Genomic DNA, 23,426 nt, shown 5'->3' on the forward strand with positions numbered 1-23,426 from the left:
TGTAAGTGGGGAAAATTAGGACTGACTCGTGTATAAGGCGACCCCCCCACTTTTATACAGTAAGTCAGTCCTAAATTTCTCTACTTATAGCCGAGTAACTCCAGTATAACAAGTAACATGTCTATATATCTTATCTAAAGTTTAGATAGATTATACAGCAAATCTAGCTGCAAATAGCTTCAACAGTTTATGATTATTTATTCCTGTGATACAATGAGAACGGCCATGTTTTGTTTGTCACATTACACACAGGCAAGCTGATCTGCATCTCCAGCCCTCAGCCTGTGAAAACTTCACTCCCCTCTCCCTCCTCCCCTCTGCCTCTGAAATATCTGCTAGTAACCTCCTCACCTCCTCCTCCTGCCCAGACTGAGCTCCCATAAGCCCTTGCTACATGAGTCTGAGAATGCCAAGGCACTCTGGAGAAGCTGTGGGCGAGGCTTGTTTAATTTATAGGGAATTCGAATATTAAAAAAAAAAAGTATTTGGCTTGAGGAATGCCCTATAAACTATATGAAAGTAACACAATTATGCAGTAAGTAAAAGTTTATCTCGGATCCACGTTAAGGTGGCCACACACCATACAATTTTTTAAATATCTGTTCAATTTAAGAATTGCAATACATTTTTCTGAATGATTGTAACATATCAAAATTCTGACCAATGTACCACACACATATGTTCAATTTTTCCCCAATTATGATAAAAATGATTGGAAACTGACAAAATTGCTAGGGTGTATATATTAATAAATTGACAATCTAACACACACCATACAATCTTTAGAAAGATTGAAGAAAAATATCTAGCATTCCGGATCGGTAAAAATCGAAGAAAACTAGAAATCCGATTGGATTTTTCAGTCAAATGAAAAAAAAAGCCTTCGATTTTTTTCGGGAGATCCGATCGTTTTTATCGAATTGCTGTAAAATCGAATCATTTTATTGTATCATGTGTTGCCACCTTTAACCCCCTTGTCATTCCAATTCTGTCGGCAAGGGGGCGGCGCAGCAATTTAATTTTTTTTTTTTTAATTCATGTAGCTAGCCTAGCGCTAGCTACATGATATCCGCTGACAAGCGGCATCCTCCTACCTACTTTGATCGCCGCCGGCGATCTTTGCCAGCAGGAAATCTCGCTCAGAACGTGATTTTCTGCTCGGCTTCCCACGTCGCCATGGCGAAGGGGCGGGATGACGTCACCAACGTCATGGACGTCGGGACGTCAGAGGGAATCCCGATCCACCCCTCAGCGCTGCCTGGCACTGATTAGCCAGGCTGCACAAGGGGTCTGGAGGGGGGGGGGGTAGTGGCGAATCGGCGGCGGCGATCGGGATATGCACGCACTAGCAAAGTGCTAGCTGCATGCAATAAAAATTTTTGGTGAAAATCGGCCCAGTAGGGCCTGAGAAATCCTCCTGCGCAGATTACCCCAAGCTGAGCTCGGGATAACCGGCAAGGAGGTTAAGGGGTGGGAATGGGAGGGTGACAGGAGAGAACGTCGAATCAAGCATGCGTCTTCCTGTCTAAACATTTGACTTTATCTAAAAGCCAATTTTTTTCAAGGAGTGGTTACGGGGCAGGGGGAATGAGGAGAGGAATGGACAATAACAGAGGTATGTGGATTTAACATGAACATATTTCCATGCTTACCTTAGGAAGCTTTTCTTGGGTCAGTTGTCCTTTTAAAAAGTAGGTGTTCCCAGGGAGGCCACCACATGTTCTTACAGAGGGATGACCTGATCACTATGGCTGCAGATGTCACTGCCAATGCCTCACTGCAGTAGGTCATAGTGACACAGTGTCCGTGTGGTGTGCCAGGACCTGGCTGTGTAACTAGTAAGGGCACTGTCGGCAGCTTAGTCACTGGGATGTTCTCCCCATTAGTTTTGGCAGCTTGGAAAAAGGCACCACACGCTGAGACCAGTGATGGGCCAAAATTTCGCATATGCAAAATTTTCGCATCGTAACTGTAATGCGAAATTTCAGGGGAAATTGTAATTGATTTCGTATGTAATAGTAGCATTTCATAATTTCGTGAAATTTTGTGCTGACTTTGGCAGTTAATAGCAAAGCCCCCATACATGCCATTGCTACCAAAATGTGTAAATATGTTAAGGAGCATATTGAGTACAAGTCAAAAAAATAATTTTTCAAAAAGACCTTGTGTAGTTTTTGAGAAAATCGATTTTAAAAATGGAAAGAAAAATGTTTTTTAAACTCATTTTTCCAAGGTTAAAAAACCATTTTTCTTTGCATATTTAAATCGATTTTCTCAAAAACTATATGGTCTTTTTGGAAAATTATTTTTTTCCCTTGTACCCACTTATCCCTTTAACATAGGTAGCAATTTTGGTGTCAATAGCATCTATGGAGGCTTTGCTATTAACCTCCAAAGTCAGCAAACAATTACGCAAAAAATCGCGAAATTACACACATTTTTATACGAAATTACGAATAACTATGAAATCAATTTAGTTTGCAAATCGTAATTACGTATAGGTGTAATTGCGAAAATGTACGCAAAATTTAGCAAAATCGTAATTTTGCTGATTACGGTCATCACTAGCTAAGACAGTGTGGGGTGGAGGCAAAACACAGAGGCAAATTTAAGCAAAAGTTAACATTTGTGTCAAGAGCACAAGGCGGCTCTGCAGTGTCCGCAATGGGCATGGCCATTTACTGTGCATAAGATACCATATTATACATTGGCAGGTGGAGGGGCCACCAATTCTTTCTCTGCCCAGGGCTGCCATGTGCCTAGAGATGCCCCTGGCTGGTTGCTATGAGCTATTGTTCTTTGCACACCTTCATAGCTCATAGCACTGGTTTATTCAATACTACATTCAGGCAAAAGTTCAAGGTTATGTGTTTGTGCCAACTGCACAGAGACTTTTTTTTATAAAATACTTGAAATAAAAGAAAACTTTAGTTAGCAGGAGGAATTCAGAAGTGTTTCAGGCAATATTATCTGCTCATATTCAGCCAAATGCTAAAGAACTCATTGGACGGCGCTTCACAGTGCAGATGGACAATGACCCAAAGCATACTGCAAAAGCAAACAAAGAGTTTTTGAAGGGAAAGAAGAAAAATGGTATGCAATGGCCAAGTCAATCACCTGACCTGAATCCGATCGAGCATGCATTTCACTTGCTGAATACAAAACTGAAGGGAAAATGCCCCAAGAACCAGTGGTGACACTAGAGGTCATGTGGCTCCATAGCAAAACTTTCATGGCTCCCTCTTAAGGAAAGCCACCTGCCCCAACCATATGGATATGATTTAATTGGACCATTTACATTCTCGTGCAATCTACAATGCAAATAGTTCATGGGCGGTGAGACAAAGTCATAGGGCGGAGAAACACAAAAAAGTTAATGGTGAATACATTAAGTACCATTTGGACCCCCTATGCTCCAGGGCCTCATAGCAGCTGCACCCCTGCCAAGAACAAGCAGAAAACTGGCCACAGTTGCAGTAGAGGCCGCACCACCAGAGATGAAACCCAGCATCTGGTGATGTCCAGACTTCGGGCTGAAATTGACTGCAAAGGATTTGCAACCAAGTATTAAAAAGTGAAAATTTGATGTATGATTATTATTTTTTGGGAGGACCATATGCAAACTGTTCTAATTCCTACACCGTTTACCTGATTTGGATGTAAATACCCTCAAATTAAAGCTGACAGTCTGCAGTTAAAGCACATCGTGTTCCTTTCATTTTAAATCTACTGTAGTTGTGTATAGAGCCAAAAATGTTCGAATTGTGTCGATGTCCCAGTATTTATGGACCTGACTGTATGTCAGCTTCCGTATCCCTCTCAGTTCAGGTCTGCTTTAAATACAGTAACAATTCTGTTGATATCACAGGAATAGTATAGAGGCTCAGCTGAGGTTAACAATAAGCCATGTATCTGATTTTCTGTGACGCAGCATCAAAAGCAACTTCAACATTTACAGTGAGAAGAAAAACTTTACAAAGCTTACAAAAGTGTAATTTGCTAACAGAACACCAAGGTCTGCTATATTTCACAGGAAATTAAGAGCACCTTGTAGGTTTGAAAATACTAAAACAATGCTTTGGCAAGTCTTGCATTTTTTCCTCAGGAATATTGATAGTAAAACGAAAAGCAATTGCACCCCCTGGTGCTCAGTTTGAAAACGATCAAAATTTGTATTAAACAACAGGCACTCATTTTTGTAAATTAAAAAGACTTAATTTGTAGAATATAATTTTTATGACTTGGTTCTTCTACTAATTTAGGTGGCTGTATATGTTGCTTATTCATAGATGGTTATGTGAATTTACTGCATATGAACATGCTGGAGTGATAACTGGGTTAAATTTGAAAACTCTACTTGGAGTGAGTAAGTACTTATGATTTGTTAAATTAGAACAATAAAGAATAAGGCCTAGTGCACACTACAAATTGCAAGTGCTAAGCATTTTTGTGAGCAATTTCTTTAAGTGATTACCAGCGTTTTGTTTTTTTTGCAATTTGCGGTTTTTGTAAGCGTTTTTGTCTTGCCATTTGTGATTTTCTATGTGTAGACAAACAGGAAGTGCAATCTTTGACCTGGAACTGAATGTCATTTTAAATACTTTTGCTTGAAAAACGCCCCAAAAAAAATAAAAAATGCTGTTCTAAGAGTTTTTTAAAGCGATTTGCGATTTTTATATACCTTGCATTATAGCGCAAACACTCAGAAAATGGTGTAAGACATGCATTTGTGATTGGAAATAAAGCTCCTCGCTCATATGAGAACACTCACATTGGATTTCATTATACAAGCGCTTTTACAGCACTTTAACCTTCCTGGCGGTAAGCCCGAGCTGAGCTCGGGCTATGCCACGCAGGAAGATATCTCAGCCCCTGGTGGGGCGATTTCCTCCATTCAAAATGCTGTACGCGCAGCTAGCACTTTGCTAGCCGCGCGTACAGCTTGATCGCCGCCGCTCTGCGGCGATCGCCAGTACGCAGCGGCGCAAGAGGGCCCCCCCCCCCCCCCCGCCAGAGCCCTGCGCTGCCCGGACCAATGAGTTCCGTGCAGCGCTATGGGCTGGATCGGAGGTGTCTGACGTCAGGACGTCGGCTGACGTCCATGACGTCATTCCGATCGTCGCCATGGCTACAGGAGAAGCCAAACAGGGGAGCGCGTTATATACGCGTCCCCCTGTTTGCTATTGATGCCTGGCGACGATCGCACTAGAGGGACACATGCGCCCTCTAGTGGTGTTTCATGTAGCTACCACTCTGGTAGCTTTACATGAAACACAAAAAAAAAAATTAAAAAAAAGGATTTTTGCCAATTTGGCAAAAAAAATTAACCGCCAGGAGGGTTAAAAAACACAAGCGATTTTAAAAAAAGCGCAAAATGCTTATAGTGTGAACAAGCCCTTTCTGTTTTTTTTTTTTTATCATTCTACAGATTTATAGTAAGTAACCCTAGTCAGCAATGTATATAAATGTATCACCTTATCAGTCAACGCTAAGACCCTCTCTGGTGGTGCCTAAACCTAAGACCCCTTCCCCCTGTGGTGCCTAACCCTAACACCCCCCCCCCCCCCGGGGCAGACTGACAAGTCATGGGGCCCCCGGGCAATAGGAGATTATGGGGCCCGTACCAGTGTTGCCAACCTTTCACGTTGGTATTTACAAAGATATAGTAATTTATTGACAATGGATACTTTATACTGATGAAAACCCCTGCAGCGCGCGTAGCACAGTGCGCTGAAAAATGAGTGTGGTCATGCAAAAGAATGTGGGCGTGGTCATAGGTGGGGCCAAATATACATGACCTTGGAAGTGGTGTAAAAGGTCTGCCGGGGAAGTTTGAGCTCTGCCAGTGTTTCCCCCCAAAATACATGTAATCTGACAGCATTTCACCAAAATTCACATAATTTGGCAGAGGTTCCCCCAAAATACATGTAATCTGGCAGCATGGGTTCCCCCAACATACACATAATTTGGCAGGGGTTCCCCAAATTATGCATAATCTGGCAGCGGATCACCCAAAATACTTGTAATCTGGTAGCAGTGGTTCCCCCAAAATACACATAATCCAGAAGCAACGGTTCCCCCAACATACACAATCTGGCAGCAGTTCCCCAACATACACATTATCTGGCAGCTGTTCCCCAAAATGTACTTAATCTGGCAGCAGAGGTTCCCCAAAAATACAGTTAATCTGGCATCAGTTTCCCCAAAATAGGTGCCTCCAGTATAGGTAACCTGGTCTATAGGTATCCCCAGGGGAAGTAAACAGGCCTATAGGTGTTCCTAGTGGAAGTAACCAGGTCTACAGGTGTTCCCAGTGGAAGTAACCAGGTCTATAGGTGTTCCCAGTATAGGTAGCCAGGTCTATGGGTGTTCCTAGTATAAGTAGCCAGGTCTATAGTTGTCTCCAGAATAGGTAGCCAGGTCTTCTCCCCCTTCCTTCACCTTGGGGCTCCCCCTCTCCCACTCCCCCCTCCAAAATTCCCTCAAGGTGAGGGAAGGGGGAGACATTCCCCCTTTCTCACTGCTGCTTCCCCTACTCCTCACAGCGCTCTGGCGGGCCCCCCCTTGACCACAGGCCCCCGGTCCATGCCCAAGTGCCTGAATGCTCAGTCCGCCTCTGCTCCCCCCCCCCCCTCCGTGGTGCCTGACCCAAAATCTTCCCCCTTGTGGTGCCTAAACCTAGCCCCCCAACTCTAATTCCCCCTCCTAAAGCTAACCCCCCTCTTCCACAAAGCTGCAATATGCGGAATGGGGAATCGGTACCACCCAATTCCCCATTATAACAAGTATCACCTTTCTTTTTTCCCCCAACAAGTGTACCCATGCACTCTCCAACCCCACCTCTTCTCAATACCACATACTGAGATGCAACTCCCCTCAAAATGGGGAGTACACTTTCTTCTTCCCCAAAAACCTCTTTATTGGCCCTTATAATGTGTACACATGCACAATTTCCCCTCAATTTGTGTCACCAGCGGGAATTGAACTCAAATCTGCTGGTAATAAATTTGTGGTGCATTGCTGAATGGACGTGACACTAGAGAACATCCAAGCAATACACATTCTGTGTCTATGAATAAAGAGTTTGGCTGATAGCAGCTTTCATGGGTGGGAAAGGAGGAGAACAGTGGATGTCAACTGTCGCTTAAAGTGGTCTGAAAGTCAGTATTTCCTCTTTGTTCTAAAAAGATTATTAACAGCATTAAACCTACCATAACACAAAAAAATTATGCAAAACAGAATTCAAACAGTTAAACACAGCACTTTATTCTGCAGCGGAAAGCTCTTTCAGCTGGTGATCCGCATCCGAAGTAGTTATAACATTATCTTTTGTTTACATTCCTCTGTTGCTACAATTATTTACAGCCAGAGACATATGAGAAATTATCACTAGATAGCTGCTGTATTTATATATTGAAATCTATGAATAAAATGCAATGGCAGTTTTCAAAACAGATAAACTATACTTTGGGAACTTGTAATTTGTAAACAGACAATATTACTTGTATACAAAAGCAAATATGTTAACTGAATGGTTAATAAAAAGTAGGAAAAAACATTGTTATTGAATGTTATGTCAGCGTTTTATACCACTTTAAAGATGAAGCATGCCGAATCATTAAGAAACCTTGGTAGACCTCAGGGGACATCTCTACCTATGCTAGATGCTCACCTGAGATGGCCCTGAACAGCCCCCGACCAGCCAAGAACAATCTAACGTGTACTATGCTTTAATATGATGAATAGCCTCAAAATAGGGAAGCTCTGGATCTCAATTCCCTTTCATCAAATTTTCAATAACCTAAACCTCTTGTATCTTTTAACCATGCAGTTTTCACTAGAGATGACCTCTAGCGCTACATTTTGTTTAATCCTAGGAGGACCTACAGCAATCACCATGACTAGCAATGCCTGTGCCAGCCAGTGGAGTTATATTGAGAAGCACATTTCATGGAAATGCTGAACAAATTACGTATTTTATCTCCAAAACCTTTTCACTACAGCATTGTAGTTGGTATAAAATACTCCAACACCATGAAATACATACAGTATATAGAGGACTAGATACTGTAATTCCTTCCATTTATCCCAGTAGATATTGTCACCAGACACAGGATCTGCAGGCTAGGGCAATGCTTTAGGCTGGCAAGCAAGCTGGATGTCACAGGCAAAACAATAAATATAGATAAATGAGAGCTTGCGAGGCGATGCTATCAGTTACAGAAACATCTGATCCCAGATGTAAAATCTCCTTGTAATGGGATTCTTTTTTACGACTTTCAAATAGGGTGGACAGGTGCGTGCATCTCCTGCTCACTGCTTGATAAATGAAGACAGAGCCTTTTTACTCTTTAATATGTTTACAATAATTCAATTACTCCACTGAGGTCTGACTTGAGTACATTTATCAAGTATCTGTCACTGAAAGGAAAGCATAGGCCTTCTTCCGCTATTAATCTATTGGCTTGCAGATCATCAGGATAAAGCAGAATGTCTGAATGTCTATGGTTAAACAGCTGACCGTATTCATCTCCTAACAACAGGAAACAGCTAGGAAGTTGTTATGTGGCTATATGATCCCAGACCTAGAGAAAGACTAAACACAGAATGCAAACATATTATTTACACATTTTCTTTACCTATTATGCTTTGGCCCAATATCCAGAAAAATATTATTTCAGTTTTTTTATAGTGTGGTAAGGGGTCTGAACCTTTTTTTTATTTTTATTGCTATCTTGTGTCCACATTTGTAAGGTGTCCAGACACGAAGTTAGGAAATCTTTCCAATAGTGACAAAACCAGCAACAAATAAACCAGGTATGTCATCAAACGGGTATGCGCGCATACTACAGCACTCTGGGTCCCCGCAAGCAAGGTCACAAGCTGCCCCAAGAAGACTTACTGAGCATGCCCAGCACAGTATGTCCGGGGCAAAGGTTGCCGACCACTCTGACCATGCAAAATGATAGCGGGAGGCATATCGTGCAAACGGAGACAGACGCTGGGCCACAGGAGGTACAGCAAGCCTATGCGCACCTCCTTTTTAGATTTTAATAAGGACTAAGGTATTCTTTAATGCACTACTGATTAGAGTAATTTAACATAAATATAATGCCTGCATTAAAACCAGTGGCGTAGCACTCCATCCTGTAGCTCACTTTTCCAGCGCAGGGCCCCTTTAAGCATATTTGCCAAGAGTTTATCGAGCATGCTTTTGTGACTGTGCCTCCAATCGTGACATGCCTGCACATGCAGAGTAGCACAAAGCTGCTGATGCACAGCTTTTTTCCTCTATGCACAAGCAGCTTTGTGTTACTGGGTATGCGCAAACTGAATTTGTGTGTGCACAGTACGGTTGAGCTTGTACACATATGGGAAGACAGCCATGGAGGGAAAGAGAGTTCCAGTGAGTGAGCAGTGGTGAGGTCACGGAAGATTTGGGGAGCTGCTGGAGCATCCACAAGTTTTCCACTACTTAGTTAAATATCTAACTAACAGACTTTTTCTCCTCACAGGTTTGTCTTAAAGTGAACCAGAGACGAAGCACATTCATATATTTTACCATATATATCAGTGGGAACATTAGAGAAAACACCTACCCTGCTCTCGGTTTCATTCTTCACTGCTCAGCCTGCTTGTTATAAGCCCTGATAAGATCCCTGACTGACATCTAGTCTGGCTTTGCTCAGGAATCATTATAGTTGAGTCATTATAGCAGAGCCAGAAGGGGGCGGGCTTGGGCTTGAAAAGACATCACAGAAGACAGACTCAGCGATAATGATTCCTGAGCAAAGCCAGACTGAATGCTCAGTCAGGGATTTTATCAGGGCTGATACACGAGGGTAATTCGTCTCTGGTTCACTTTAAGAGCAGCAGATGCTCATTTCACAAGATTATTCTCAAAACTGTATCAAGTGTCAATAGTCTTAGGGATGTCCTGTAAACACAGATTAACTGAACTAAATATACATTACAACCAATATATACATTTTTTGGCGCAAAGAGCAAGGGGTCCTACAAAGGATTAATATATAAATCCACAAAAATAAAGCAAGAATGTGCAAGAAGAGATGCCATAAGTAGCCCAGTTGTTCATATTCTCCAATTTATTATTACGGTATAATATAGCACTGTCTTCTACCACAATGCTTTACAGAGTAAATAGTCATGTCACTAACTGTCCTTCAGAGGAGCTTACAGTCTAATTCAGCCTCTCTCAAATTTTTTTCAGGTAACCCCTACAAACGTTTTCAACCCCTGCATAAAGTGACATTGTCACAATTCAAATGAATAGCAACGATTGCCACATATAAAATGCAACATTGATCCCCACATTTGAAATGGACCAATCACCCCTACCTATAAAATGCAGCACTGAACTCCACATATGAAATGTATCACCCCACAATAAATTGCATCAATCACTCCCACATATGAAATGCAGCCTTGATCCCAACATATGAAATGCACCAATCTCCCCACAAATAAAATGCAACATTGACCCCCACAAATGAATTGCACCAACCACTCCCACAAATGAAATACAGCATTGTCCCCCACGTATAGAAGGTAACAATAATCCCTAACATATGATGTGCAGCCAGTATCCCCAATAATATGATATGCAGCTATCACTTCACGTAGGAAATAGAATAATAATTCTCGCCAACTGCTCTTAATATTTGGTGTTGTTGGAGCTCAGAGGGGAAGGGAATAACATACTCACCTCTCTCTTGCTTAGCCTTTGTCCTTTCTTCTGTGTCTTCTTCTCTCCTTCGGTTTTGAATCTATGCTACCTCTCCTCTGCTGCCTCATCATCTTCTCCTCTGCTGTCTTGTCACCTTCTCCTCTGCTGCCTCATCTACTCCTCTGCTGCTGCCTTGTCTTTTCCTGCACTGCTGCCTCATCTATTCCTGTCACTATCTTCTTATGCCCTTACTTTCCACTGGTTCCCTCGCTGCTGGTCTTTCACCATCTTCAAACCAGGCACAAAAGACAGCCAATATGAGGGCTTGGTGATACACTATGGATTAAATCTGCTATTGGTCACTTCAGTAGCAGAGTGGGACTATTTTTTCCTACCAAAATGCGGGTAGTGGGACTATTTTGTCCCACAGAAGTGGCAAAATGCTACGGGACCCTGGTTGAGAATAGCTGGTCTAGTCCTTACCACAGTCATATGTCTGTATCTTAGTCTAAAGACAATTTTGGAGGAAAACGATTCATTTATATCAGTATGAGTATGGTGTGTGGGATTGGGAATTGGAATGCAAACCAGAGTGTTCAGTGGAAATCCATGCAAACACAGAGAGAACATTCAAACTCTGTGCAGATCGTGTCCCAGCCTATATTTGATCCTAGGATCCTAGAATTGCATAGGTCCTGTCCATTAAGTCACCATGCCACCCAACACATCTGCAGCTTTGTTTTAAAATCCAGAAATGTGGAATTAACCACTTCAGCCTACAGTTTTGTTTCACCTTATGCATCCGAGCAACTTTCACTTCCCATTCATTCGCCAATAACTTTATCACTACTTATCACACTGAAATGATCTATATCTTGTTTTTTCCGCCACCATTTAGGCTTTCTGTGGGTAATACATTTTCTAAGAATTATTTTATTTTAAATCCACTTTAACAGGAAGATTAAGAAAGAAATGGAAAAAAAATCATTATTTCTCAGTTTTTGGCCATTTTAGTTTGAAATTAATACAGGCTACCATAATTAAAACTCATGTATTTGATTTGCCCATTTGTCTCGGTTATTACACCATTTAAATTATGTCCCTATTACAATTTATGGCGCCGATATTTTATTTGGAAATAAAGGTGCATTTTTCAATTTGCGTCCATCACTATTTACAAGCTTATCACTTAAAATATTATAGTAATATACTCTCTTGACATGCATATTCAAAAAGTTCAGACCCTTAGGTAACTATTTATGTTTTTTTTATTGTATTTTATTTTTTTAATTAAAACTTTTATTTGGGTAATTTTTAGTGTTAGAGGTAAACAGTTAATTTTAAATGTAATATGTGTTTATTTAATAAAAAATGCATGTGGGTGTAGTTTTACTATTTGGCCACAAGATGGCCACTGTCAAAAAGTCCTGGAAGCGAAAAGCTCTCGCTTTCTCGCTTCCAGGAAGCATTATGAAAGAAGGGAAACTTTTTTTTGTGCCGAAATACCGCGGCCTCTGATAAGAGGCCGTCGCTTTTTCTGCCATGGAATTACAGTAGATCGATGAATAGGAACTATGTTCCCATTCACTGATCTCTGAGCTTTCGGAAGGCAGCGGGATTGCGCGCGATTGTGCGCCCTGTGCAGCAGCAGAGAAGTCTATCTGGACGGATTTATCCGTCCAGATAGACTTAGATGGTTACTTATGGTGTCACCTACAGTGATGTATTAGGGCATATTTGAATGATGAAGAAAGGATTAATGTCCATAGCGGAATAGGCAAAACAGAGAAGTAACATTGGTATAAATAACTGCAAATGTTTTTCTGAGAAAATGAAATATGTGTGTAGAATCCTCAATAAGAGTTATCCAAAAAGCACCACTTGCCTCAATTTCCCATCATTCAGTTCACATATACAATATGTTCCACTACAGGATAGTTTATTTTCAGTCAAGAATCGTGCTGACTTTTAACCTCTGTTCCAGTTTTCTGTGGAGCAATTTACCGACACCATGTACTGCATAATAATGTTTCTAAATATCATTTTAATTGAGGCAGTCAATCAAAATGTTCAAATGCGTAATGAGCAGGCATCTACCGCTTCTGTAACAAACCTGGGGACACATCAAACTTTAGATGTAATCTTATTTCAATGATAATAAAACTTGGTTTGATGCAAATAAATAAATAAATAAAATAACCCTTTTTTAAAGCTTGAATGTAATTATTTTAACCTCTATTTTCAGGCCTGTCTCCAACAAGCAAAAAGTAATCTTATACTGTATATAAACTGAATCTCCAATAGTCATATGATGCCGCTTTGACTCTAGGGTCTTCAAACAGCTGAGCGCTTCTTTTTTTACAGTGTTTTCTGAAAGGGTCATGGTATATAGTAACACTCACTTTACAGCAGGGGTGCCCACACTTTTTCAGCTCGCGAGCTACTTTAAAATTTGCTGAGTCCAGGAGATCTACCAACATTTAGGTAGCTAGGTATAGGTGACTTCAGTATAGGTAGTTAGTTATAGGTGCCTTCAGTATAGATAGCTAGGTGTAGAGGTCTTCAGTATAGGTAGCCAGTTATAGTATAGTTAGGTGTAGTTGCCTTCAGTATAGATAGCTAGGTGCAGTGTAGTTAGGTGTAGGGGCCTTCAGTATAGGTAGCCAGGTATAGTGTAGTTAGGTGTAGGGGCCTTCAGTATAGGTAGCCAGGTATAGTGTAGTTAGGTGTAGGGGCCTTCAGTATAGGTAGCCAGGCATAGTGGTTAGGTGTAGGTGCCTTCAGTATAGGTAGCCAGGTACAGTGTAGTTAGGTGTAGGTGCCTTCAGTATAGGTAGCCAGGTATAGTGTAGTTAGGTGTAGGGGCCTTCAGTATAGGTAGCCAGGTATAGTGTAGTTAGGTGTAGGGGACTTCAGTATAGGTAGCCAGGTATAGTGTAGTTAGGTGTAGGGGCCTTCAGTATAGGTAGCCAGGTAAAGTGTAGTTAGGTGTAGGGGCCTTCAGTATAGGTAGCCAGGTATAGCAATAAAAGGTCTGAATTACGTGAACCAAATCAGTGTTTTCTGAAAGGGTCATGGTATATAGTAACACTCACTTTACAGCAGGGGTGCCCACACTTTTTCAGCTCGCGAGCTACTTTAAAATTTGCTGAGTCCAGGAGATCTACCAACATTTAGGTAGCTAGGTATAGGTGACTTCAGTATAGGTAGTTAGTTATAGGTGCCTTCAGTATAGATAGCTAGGTGTAGAGGTCTTCAGTATAGGTAGCCAGTTATAGTATAGTTAGGTGTAGTTGCCTTCAGTATAGATAGCTAGGTGCAGTGTAGTTAGGTGTAGGGGCCTTCAGTATAGGTAGCCAGGTATAGTGTAGTTAGGTGTAGGGGCCTTCAGTATAGGTAGCCAGGTATAGTGTAGTTAGGTGTAGGGGCCTTCAGTATAGGTAGCCAGGCATAGTGGTTAGGTGTAGGTGCCTTCAGTATAGGTAGCCAGGTACAGTGTAGTTAGGTGTAGGTGCCTTCAGTATAGGTAGCCAGGTATAGTGTAGTTAGGTGTAGGGGCCTTCAGTATAGGTAGCCAGGTATAGTGTAGTTAGGTGTAGGGGACTTCAGTATAGGTAGCCAGGTATAGTGTAGTTAGGTGTAGGGGCCTTCAGTATAGGTAGCCAGGTAAAGTGTAGTTAGGTGTAGGGACCTTCAGTATAGGTAGCCAGGTATAGCAATAAAAGGTCTGAATTACGTGAACCAAATCAGTAACAGATGTTTTACTGAAAATGCCAAGGAATAACCAAATGTAGAGAGACAAATGTGCTGATGAAAAGTAAAAAATAATATTCAAACAAAGAAAACAATTGTACTCCAGAATGATTAGTGTTGGTGTTCGACTTGGGCACCACATGGTTTGGAAGCCGAACACATGCATTTAAAACAATTTCAGCACCTAAAAGTAGGATGGGTGCTTTTCATTTAACTCCGATACTTTCTCCTTCCATGTTGGGGACTTGGGACACCTTAGACTTCCTATACTGGAAGGGGGGTGCTATTTATCCTTGGGGGGGCACATTTGGCTTCCTATACTAGGGGGATGCTATCTATACTGGAAGTACATCTCTGCGACCCGGAAGTTACCTCAGGACTGCGAGTTTCAAACAGTGGTGTAAGGGGAGCGAGTGGGGCAAACACAGCTAATGGCTGGAGCTCTGTAAAGTGATTGGAAGCAGCAAGCTGCGGAAATTGTAAGTGCAGCATACTGTCATCCAATAACTGTGCCGCTGCTAAGTGAACTTGTGGGGTAGGGGAAAGTGTTAAAGTGGACTTTCTGCTCTAAAAAATATGCAACAGCATAATAACCTTTAAACAAAAAAAATGTATTTGGTACAGCGGATACAAATCTTAAAATAAATCTGCACTGTTTCTACTTCCTGATTCATGGAAGCAGACATACAACAGCCTGTGCTTTCAAATGGGCGTATCTGCCATCTCTGCCATCGGCAGTCATGTGACACGGGGAGAGATCAGATTACAATTTATGAGGGGGGATTAGTCAGGCTAAACTCTCTAAATACAAACAGGGTGCATTTCTCTGTTTTCCTTCTGTGCAAAAGTTCAGGTCCACTTTAAGTTTACAACCCTATGATAAACTGACCTAAAGGGACAAATTCATTGTTCTTCCTGGGTCCCTGTATGGCCTTAATCTTTATTTGGTGCTCTGCCTGTGGCAGGTATCCCCTAATATTGTGGGGGGAAGGAGAGTGGGAAGTGTTGAGACTGTGGGAGAATGGGTGTCTTGGTTATGTGGGTGGTGGGATTATGCCTGCAGAACGAAATGTGCCTGATTTTCCATGTGTGTTGGGGTGTGGGCAGGTGTTGGAGGGGCTCTGCCTGTGGGAAGAGGGTTGTCATCATAATGCATTTATGTGGGCACTGGAGGCTCTTTGGAAGGAGTGCACTGTTTTTGTGTAAGTGTGTGTTGTAATTGTATGGAGAGGTTGCTCTGCCTGTGAGGGTGAGAAAAAAAATGATGCTGTTACAGGGTAAGGAGGTTCTGATGGGAGGGGGGGGGGGGGGAGAGTAGGGCGCAACTTCAGTGTTTGCCACAGGAGCTATTTTACCAGGGTTTGTACTACCAACAGTACTTGTTTTGCACCTGTTGTACACCACAAAAGTGATCATTTAGGAAACATCAGGTCAACGGGAATTTAAAAACAGAGGAACGTCTCTGCACAGTAATGCACCATTCTCAATTTCAGAGTTAATTACAATAAATTCAATTTATAGATGCTATTCTTCAACCTCAGCAAATTTTTACAAATACTACTAAACAAATTGTGTTAGTCTTTATGTTTTTAACCTAGACTTATTTTTATATCATAATAATTACTACAAAATAGTAATCCACAATGCCTAATTTTACTCTTATTGCTGAATTTTGCTTGGTTTGTGCATCCTAGATCATTGCTTTAAGCACAGTCCATCCAGTTTTTGTTTTACTTATAGCTCAGATGTCATCATTTGCCCTGTCTGCTCTCAACCTTGAAGACCTCATTCTTCTTACTAATACAAAATCATCACCGTAGTGAACTCTGACTGAAAAATTGTACGCATAGATCCAAGCTCAATCACAGCAGAGCTTTTAAAAGATGAAATATCTGATCAATGGCATCTCCAGTGGATGGGCCACTCAGCTATTATACACATAGTGGTTCAGAACGAAAACAGATGCTCCAAGGTCAGGATGTTTTCGATGGTGATTGAATATCTGCTCAGACATTACAATACATCTATTTGTCATAAAAGAAGACCATCTAAACAGCAAAAGAAAACAGATATGAAGTTTTAAATTACAGTGCCTTCACCAACTTCTTTTGGCCAAAAGTCTAAGCCACATTGCCCTTAGAAGTAGACCAGTGATAACTGCGGTGATGTCTATTGATTGAGAAGTAAAGCTGGCTTAGCAAATTCCTAACGGTCTTTGGCCCTCATTCAATTCACTTTGTTTTCCTAAGTTTTCTCCTAAGAGATATTGTTCCATTGTCTGTTTAAAATAACTTTTCAACACTCTATGCAAAACAGAAATGTGCCTAGTTAAAACAGAAGGTATTTGCGATTATTTAGGTTGTTGTCAGCATATGAGGTGTCCCACAATGCATCACTGCTGAGTATGCAAATCATCCCTTTGAAAAAGTGCCAAAAAGTAGGTGAAAAGTATTGTTAAAAACATTCTGAGTATTTACTTGCTTGCTGGTGGCTTAAAGGGAATTTTGTTGATAAGGTGTGAAAATATCACTTAGGAGAAAGGGGGAATGGAATAAGGGCCTTTGAGTCATAGTTTTAAAGGATACCTGAAGTGACATGTGACATGATGAGATAGACATGTGTTTGGACAGTGCTCAGCACACAAATAACTATGCTGTGTTCCTTTTTTTTCTTTCTCTGCCTGAAAGAGTTAAATATCAGGTATGTAAGGTGGCTGACTCAGTCCCGACTCAGACAGGAAGTGACTACAGTGTGACCCTCACTGATAAGAAAATCCCCTTTTTACCTCTTTCTTGCTCTCAGAAGCCATTTTCAGGTAGGAAAGTGTTATAGTTGGAATTTCTTATCAGTGAGGGTCACACTGTAGTCACTCTTTCAGGCAGAAAAAAGGAAAAAAGGAACACAGCATTAGTTATTTGTGTGCTAGGCACTGTACATACACATGTCTATCTCATCATGTCACATGTCACTTTGGGTTACCTTTAAGAAGTCATTGCTATACTTTACGGAATTATTTTTTTTCCTCTCCACTCTCTGAACCCTACACATATAGAGCTATGGCTGTTACTGTTGTATACAAATTAGGATCCATGACTCTTTATGATTATGACATGCCTAGTACACACCATACAATTTTTTGTAATGCTGGGCATACTCGGCTCGATTTTGCCACTCGATTCTTCCACTCGATCGATTCCCGGCTCGATTCTGCAGGCGATTCTCTTATCTTCCGCTCGTTTTCCTTATCTTTTTTCCATTGTCCTCAATGCAGAATCGAGCGGTGTAACGATCAGGCGGAAGATCGGACGTGTCGGAAATTATCTATCGAGCTATCTAAATGACTCAGAATAGAGTTGCGTATTCCCAGCATTAGATTTTTCTGTTCGATTTTCTGTTTGGTCATTATCTCTGGTACATTGTCTACTGGTTATCTCCTGCTGAGTTGAACAATGCTTAATTGCTAGGCAGATAGATGGTTAGATAGATCATTTCCAACATGTTGGAAATTATCTATCTGGCAGGTAAATCTAACAGAAAATTGTATGGTGTGTGTACCTAGCGTTAAACCAACAAACCAACAATACACTATCAGGTGAACTTTACATTAGGTAAACAAGCTTTATCTGATAATGTCAGACATATGACAGAACATTAGTCTGACCACTATAGAATAGATTATATGAATAGAGCGTGGTATAATGTAGAGTTCATCTCTGGACACACAATTGTAGATATGATACTTTGAGCTGACTGCTACCACTACTAGATGTTTATCACTTGTAAAGTACTTTTACCATATATGCACCCAGATAAGCTGATCTAGTATACCCCCTCCCCCCAAACACACACACACACTTTTAAACTAAAACACATCCCAATGTGCTGGGTGTCTCCCCAGCAGCTTTGTAACATGCCAATGAGCCTGCAGTGAGCCATGAGCTTGCTACTAGAGTTCCAGGCTTACTGTCACGTGACTGCAGTGAGCGTGGAGTTTGCCACTAGAGGTCCAGGCTTGCTGTCAAGTGGCCAATGTGAGCCTAGAGCTTTAGCCATGAGTTAAGAAGCTGCTGGAGAGACTCAAGGACTCAAAGCTAGGAGAGGCCAGGATGCCAGCAGTGGGATCCAAATCTGATATCTTTCCTAGGGCCCCATTTGACATGAATCCTTCACAGCAGGCTGGTGAGGTTAACGTTACACACCAGGATTTAGGGGCGCATAAAGAAAAGCATCAAGAAGGGAAAGATTAGGTTAGGAACTGCGTTCTCCCCCATATATAAATGATACTCTATTTCTGGGCAGATTCTCCCCTCTCCCAGCAGGGACATACTGGTAGGTGAAGGGGTTTCCCCTTACCTTACATCTACAAAGGTAAGCTGTGGTTGGATGCGGATTTGCTATACATGGATGGTCTTGCAACAATCGTCCATATTCGTTTTTACTTGCATGCAAAAGCTACAGGTTTTGCTCCTCTACCTAGCCATTATAGTGACCAATTCAGAAATTGTGCTAGTAATTTAAAAGCACATAATTAACATGCACCACTAGACTGAATTTTTTTTTTCATAACTTCATCATGAATGAAAAACATGCAAGTCACAAAAGAATAACAAGGAGGTCAGATAATCACTGGCATTAAGACCTGCACAAAGGAAAGGAAATGTCTTTACACATTGAAAAGCAGCCGATGCTTGTGCACAACGCAACAATAAGCCTGTGGCTGGGGGACGCTATATGCTGCTAACTATGAAAAAGCAAACCTATACTTGCATGATTTGCAAAGCCTTTAGGGCCCGTTTCCACTATCACGAATTCGCATGCGTTGCCCGCATGAGAATTCGCATAGCCAGTACAAGTGGATGGGACTGTTTCTACTTGTCCGTTTTCCTGAACGTTTTTCTGTGCAGAAAAAATTTGCACGCTAGGGCCCTCAGAATTCGCCTGCGCGTGGAATGCAGGTGAATCGCACGCAATGTATTTAATAGGGAAATCGCATGCGTTTTCCCCATGCGTTTTTTGCCGCAAATTCGCATGCGATTTCGCATAGGTACCCATGTTAATTCACACAGGCAGTGACATGGTTAAAATCGCATCACCCTAACCTATGCGAAATCGCATGCGAAATCGCGGCAAAAAACGCATGCGAAATCGCACCCGCATGCGATTTGCCTGCGGTGATTCGCCGGCGATTCCGCAACTCTATAGTGGAAACGGGCCCTTATAGATCCTGGGCAAAGGTAGTGAGGGGGCAGTGTTAAATGTTTTGTTACCTGCTAAAAATCTTTTCTTTTAAGCTCCACCCCCTTGATCTAGATTAAAAGAAGTCAATCCTGCAGTCATGCTCATCCCCGCCCCTTCCTATAATTGAATCATGTAATGAAGAATTACAGAGAACCATACCATCAAATCCACACAAATTCAAAAATAGACTTTTGTGCAGGTCTGAAAACATAAATTTAATATAGTGAAATATTACTGCATTTCCCCTTAAATTGAACTAAAGGTAACACCCTTGGTATATGCCAATCAAATGTTGGTATGGTCAAGTCAAATTCTCAGGGTTTTTGACGGTTTTATTGATGTAGACACAAATCTGACTTTTTGGGACATGCAGTTCCCTCCCTCATGGAAAAATAGGTTTGTCAATTACATCTTTACACTCGCCAGCAAGCGATGTGTCCAGTCTGGTATAGATGTGTATATAGAGTGTATTTGACAGAAGTAATTCCCTTTTCTCAGATTATCAGTTGATGTTGCACTGCCCCATAGCTTCCTCAATAGTTCTGACCACTAATTGCAGCGTATAATAGTGAACAACTGTACCTTGGTTCAATCACCTCCACAGATCCACCCAGGAATTCACTCATAGGTGAGAGGGTACTGCCACACTCATATCATACAGCGGTCATCAATGGAGAGCTACAAAAAACAAAAACAAAAAAAGCACAGGATTGTGATTGTAGGTTCTATTTAGCAACAGTATGGATACATACTCTGGACAATTACTTTATAATTTTCCTACACCTGTCTTTATATATTAGATCCAAAATGTTTAGGCATTTACTGCTATTTTGTGAGACCTACCAAAGGACAACACTGTTTATTGATCTCTGAACTGATAAAAAGGCTACAAAGTTGAAAAGTTATGACAGCAAACCCCCATCTTCAAGGGCAGAAGTAGAGAGTAAATATATGAAAAATAAACATTGCAAAGGAGGAGAGAGGCAGCAGTGAGGAAAGTATAGAATCTGTGCCTAGCGCTAGGTACACACCACATAATTTTCTGGCATGTCAATTTTTTCTAATATAACCGATCTGAATTTTAATCGATTTTCCAATGAATTTTCCAATCGATTTCCATAGAAGCGAATGGAAATTGATTGAAAAATCAATCGAAATTCAGATCGAACATGTCGGGACAATCGATCTGGCAAGTAATCCACTAACGCATAAAAATGTATGTGTTAATGTTCCTGCACTAGCGGGAATGCGTAAAAATGTGCGCAATGCGGCTCGCCAACCTCCGAGGTCGGCATGCTGCCAGCGGGGGACTGGAGCAGCAGTGAGTGACTACGAGGGCACAGGATGGCTGCATGGGGCTGGTAGAAGCCCCAGGTAAGTGAAACTCATTTTTTTATTTTGCTTGGACCTTCCCTTTAAGGCTGGTTTCACAGTGGGAAGTTACAGGCGCACGTTAGAGCAGCCTGTAACGCAGCCCACCGCTCAGTAATGAAAAATCAATGGGGCTGTTCACAGTGCGGACGTTGCGTTACATTGTAACGCTGCGTCACAAGGCAACGTACTGCATGCAGTACTTTAGACTGCTTGCACATGCTCAGTAATGTTGGGGAGGAGCGAAGAGCGGCCAGGCACATGGCTAATTAATATGCACTGCACGTTATGACGTGCAGTGTTTACTTCCTGGAGCAGCCGCACTGTGCGGCGATTGGCCGGCGGGACCACGTGATGCCGCATGCGCACAAGAGTGCGCATCACGGCATCACTGACGCCAGAGTGAGCTGCACAACGCGGCTCACTCTGACGTCCAGATCCAGCACCACCAGGCGTTGAGTTAGGGGGACGTTATGCGACCTTAACGCCCCCTCTAACGCAACGTCCTGGTGTGAAATTAGCCTAAAGCTATAATGGATGATAATGGATAATTAGGGTTTCATTTTTTCACCCACAAAAATCCTAATTTGTCCTGGAAAAAAACCAAAAAACAATATATACTGTAGATCAGTTAGGTAGTGGTAAAGTAGATCATGATAGGTAGTGGTAACGTTATTGCCAAAGTAATAAGAGCTGCGCGGAACTGTAAAAACAACCTCAATAGTGAAGTGGTTAACAAGCTTGCCTAGTTTTAACTGAAAGTGAGGGGAATACAGAGGTTAGAGCTAAAAGTGCAACAGACCCTACACAAGTCCACAAGGAATACGAGGCTGCCATCTTCATTCTCTAATAAACATTGATACCGTAATTGCCTGACTTCTGTGCTGATACTCTGCCTCTTAAGCTCGGTCCACACTTGTCCAGTTCCAGACTGGATTTGTGTCAAACGGATACATTTTTCTGAAAAACTGATCCATTTGACACTGATCTGGATGCCTATGCACGTTTCGCGTCCTCGCGTCGGTACGTATGTGTCAGCTGCGCACCTGTCTCGCCGCCGTTTGTCCCGCTGCTTGGTCCCTTCCACAGCCTGGAGGCACGCAGAAGCATGGCTCACCATAGGCTGCAACAGGGCAATTCTGCCTAGCAACAGGGAGAATTTTCATCGGTTCATCATGAACCAATGAGAATTCTCTCTGTTGCTGAGGATTCCCATTGGACTATTGCAGCCCAATGGAGAATCCCCATGCTTCTGTCAGCCTCAGGGCTCTTCTGAATGGACCAAGCAGCGGCGATGGATGGCAGGACGTATGAGAATTACGTCACAACAGCAACAGGATGAAGCCAAAACGGGTGAAGCGGATGTGGCGACTAGCCTAGTGAGAGCGGAGAGTGTCTGTTCTCATAGGCTTGCATTGGAAACGTTTTCCCGTCCAGTCCGGGAAAAAGTGTCAAATCCAGACACTCCGTGACATTTTCAATCCGTGCCACACAGATCCATGTGCAATCCATGTTTCTGCACGAGTGGAAGCAGGTCCTCTTTTTAACATAGATCTGCTTCCTGCGTTTCTGCAGAACTTAAAAAATGTATCCCAAGTGTGACAAGTGTGAACCAGCCCTTATACTTCAAGTCACTGGCCTAGAGAATGCAGATCAGTTGCTTTGACTGGGATCTGACTCCACTGGCTGCCTGCTTGTTGCAGGTGTGTGACACAAAAAATTCAAGCCAAAAGCTCAGCTTGACAGCCAGACAACTGGACTTGTTTATAAAGGAATTAAGATGTCAGCCTTTGTGTTCCTGACACTTATGGTTCAATTTAAAATCATAATTACAGAGGAACTATCAAAGAAACTGTCTGTAAACCCAACATGCCTATAGAGCTTTTGGCCAGCAACAGTAAAAAGATTTTCAGAGGTCTCTGATGACAGTCTGTGTGAAAAAAAATGCTTTGTTTATAAGATTTTGTAGCAGTTTGTGTCAGCATCAGGGCTAGAGCTGTACCATGTAACAGGGGTGTTGCTAGCCCCAAAGATCAGTGGCTCGTGCCACAGATCTCTTCTGGGGTGACCTGGTTGTCTCCCAGGCAGAGACAAGCAGTAAGCAGCAGTACTGCAACCTCCAGGCCTCTTGTCTCCAGATTCTGGCCTTCTCCCCCTAGTGACTGAAAATTAATCAGACGCTAGAGCTCCTAACGTCTGATTCTTGGATGCTAGGGGGATAATCTACAGCTACAGAAGATGTCTCCAGACTTGGAGAGTGGATGGAGGAGATCAGTAGTTTCTTATGCTGTGTTACTCTGCTGGGGAGGGGGGAGGGATCAGTAAAGACACACACAAAGATGCATGCTCCCTATGGAGGTCCCAGGCACCACAGCTT

At 42.1% G+C, this 23,426-nt stretch overlaps 1 protein-coding gene across 16 annotated transcripts in view; it reads right to left on the bottom strand.

The window, feature by feature from the left end:
* The window catches only part of LOC137536207 (leukocyte tyrosine kinase receptor-like), a 522,796-nt gene that overhangs the window by 395,963 nt on the left and 103,407 nt on the right, over nucleotides 1–23,426 (bottom strand). For 15 of the 16 annotated variants that reach the window (XR_011024541.1, XM_068258322.1, XM_068258311.1 and 12 more), the window contains one exon: nucleotides 20,261–20,356. Coding sequence is in view for 1 of the 16 variants with exons in the window: in XM_068258322.1 (XP_068114423.1) it covers nucleotides 20,261–20,304 (44 nt within the window). In the remaining 15 variants the exon portion in view is untranslated. Of the gene's footprint in view, nucleotides 1–12,715; nucleotides 12,801–20,260; nucleotides 20,357–23,426 lie in introns of those variants that run through there. The other variant, XM_068258319.1, reaches the window with a different exon arrangement.

The sequence above is a fragment of the Hyperolius riggenbachi genome, chromosome 10 (assembly GCF_040937935.1).
Source record: "Hyperolius riggenbachi isolate aHypRig1 chromosome 10, aHypRig1.pri, whole genome shotgun sequence".
NCBI lineage: Eukaryota > Metazoa > Chordata > Amphibia > Anura > Hyperoliidae > Hyperolius > Hyperolius riggenbachi.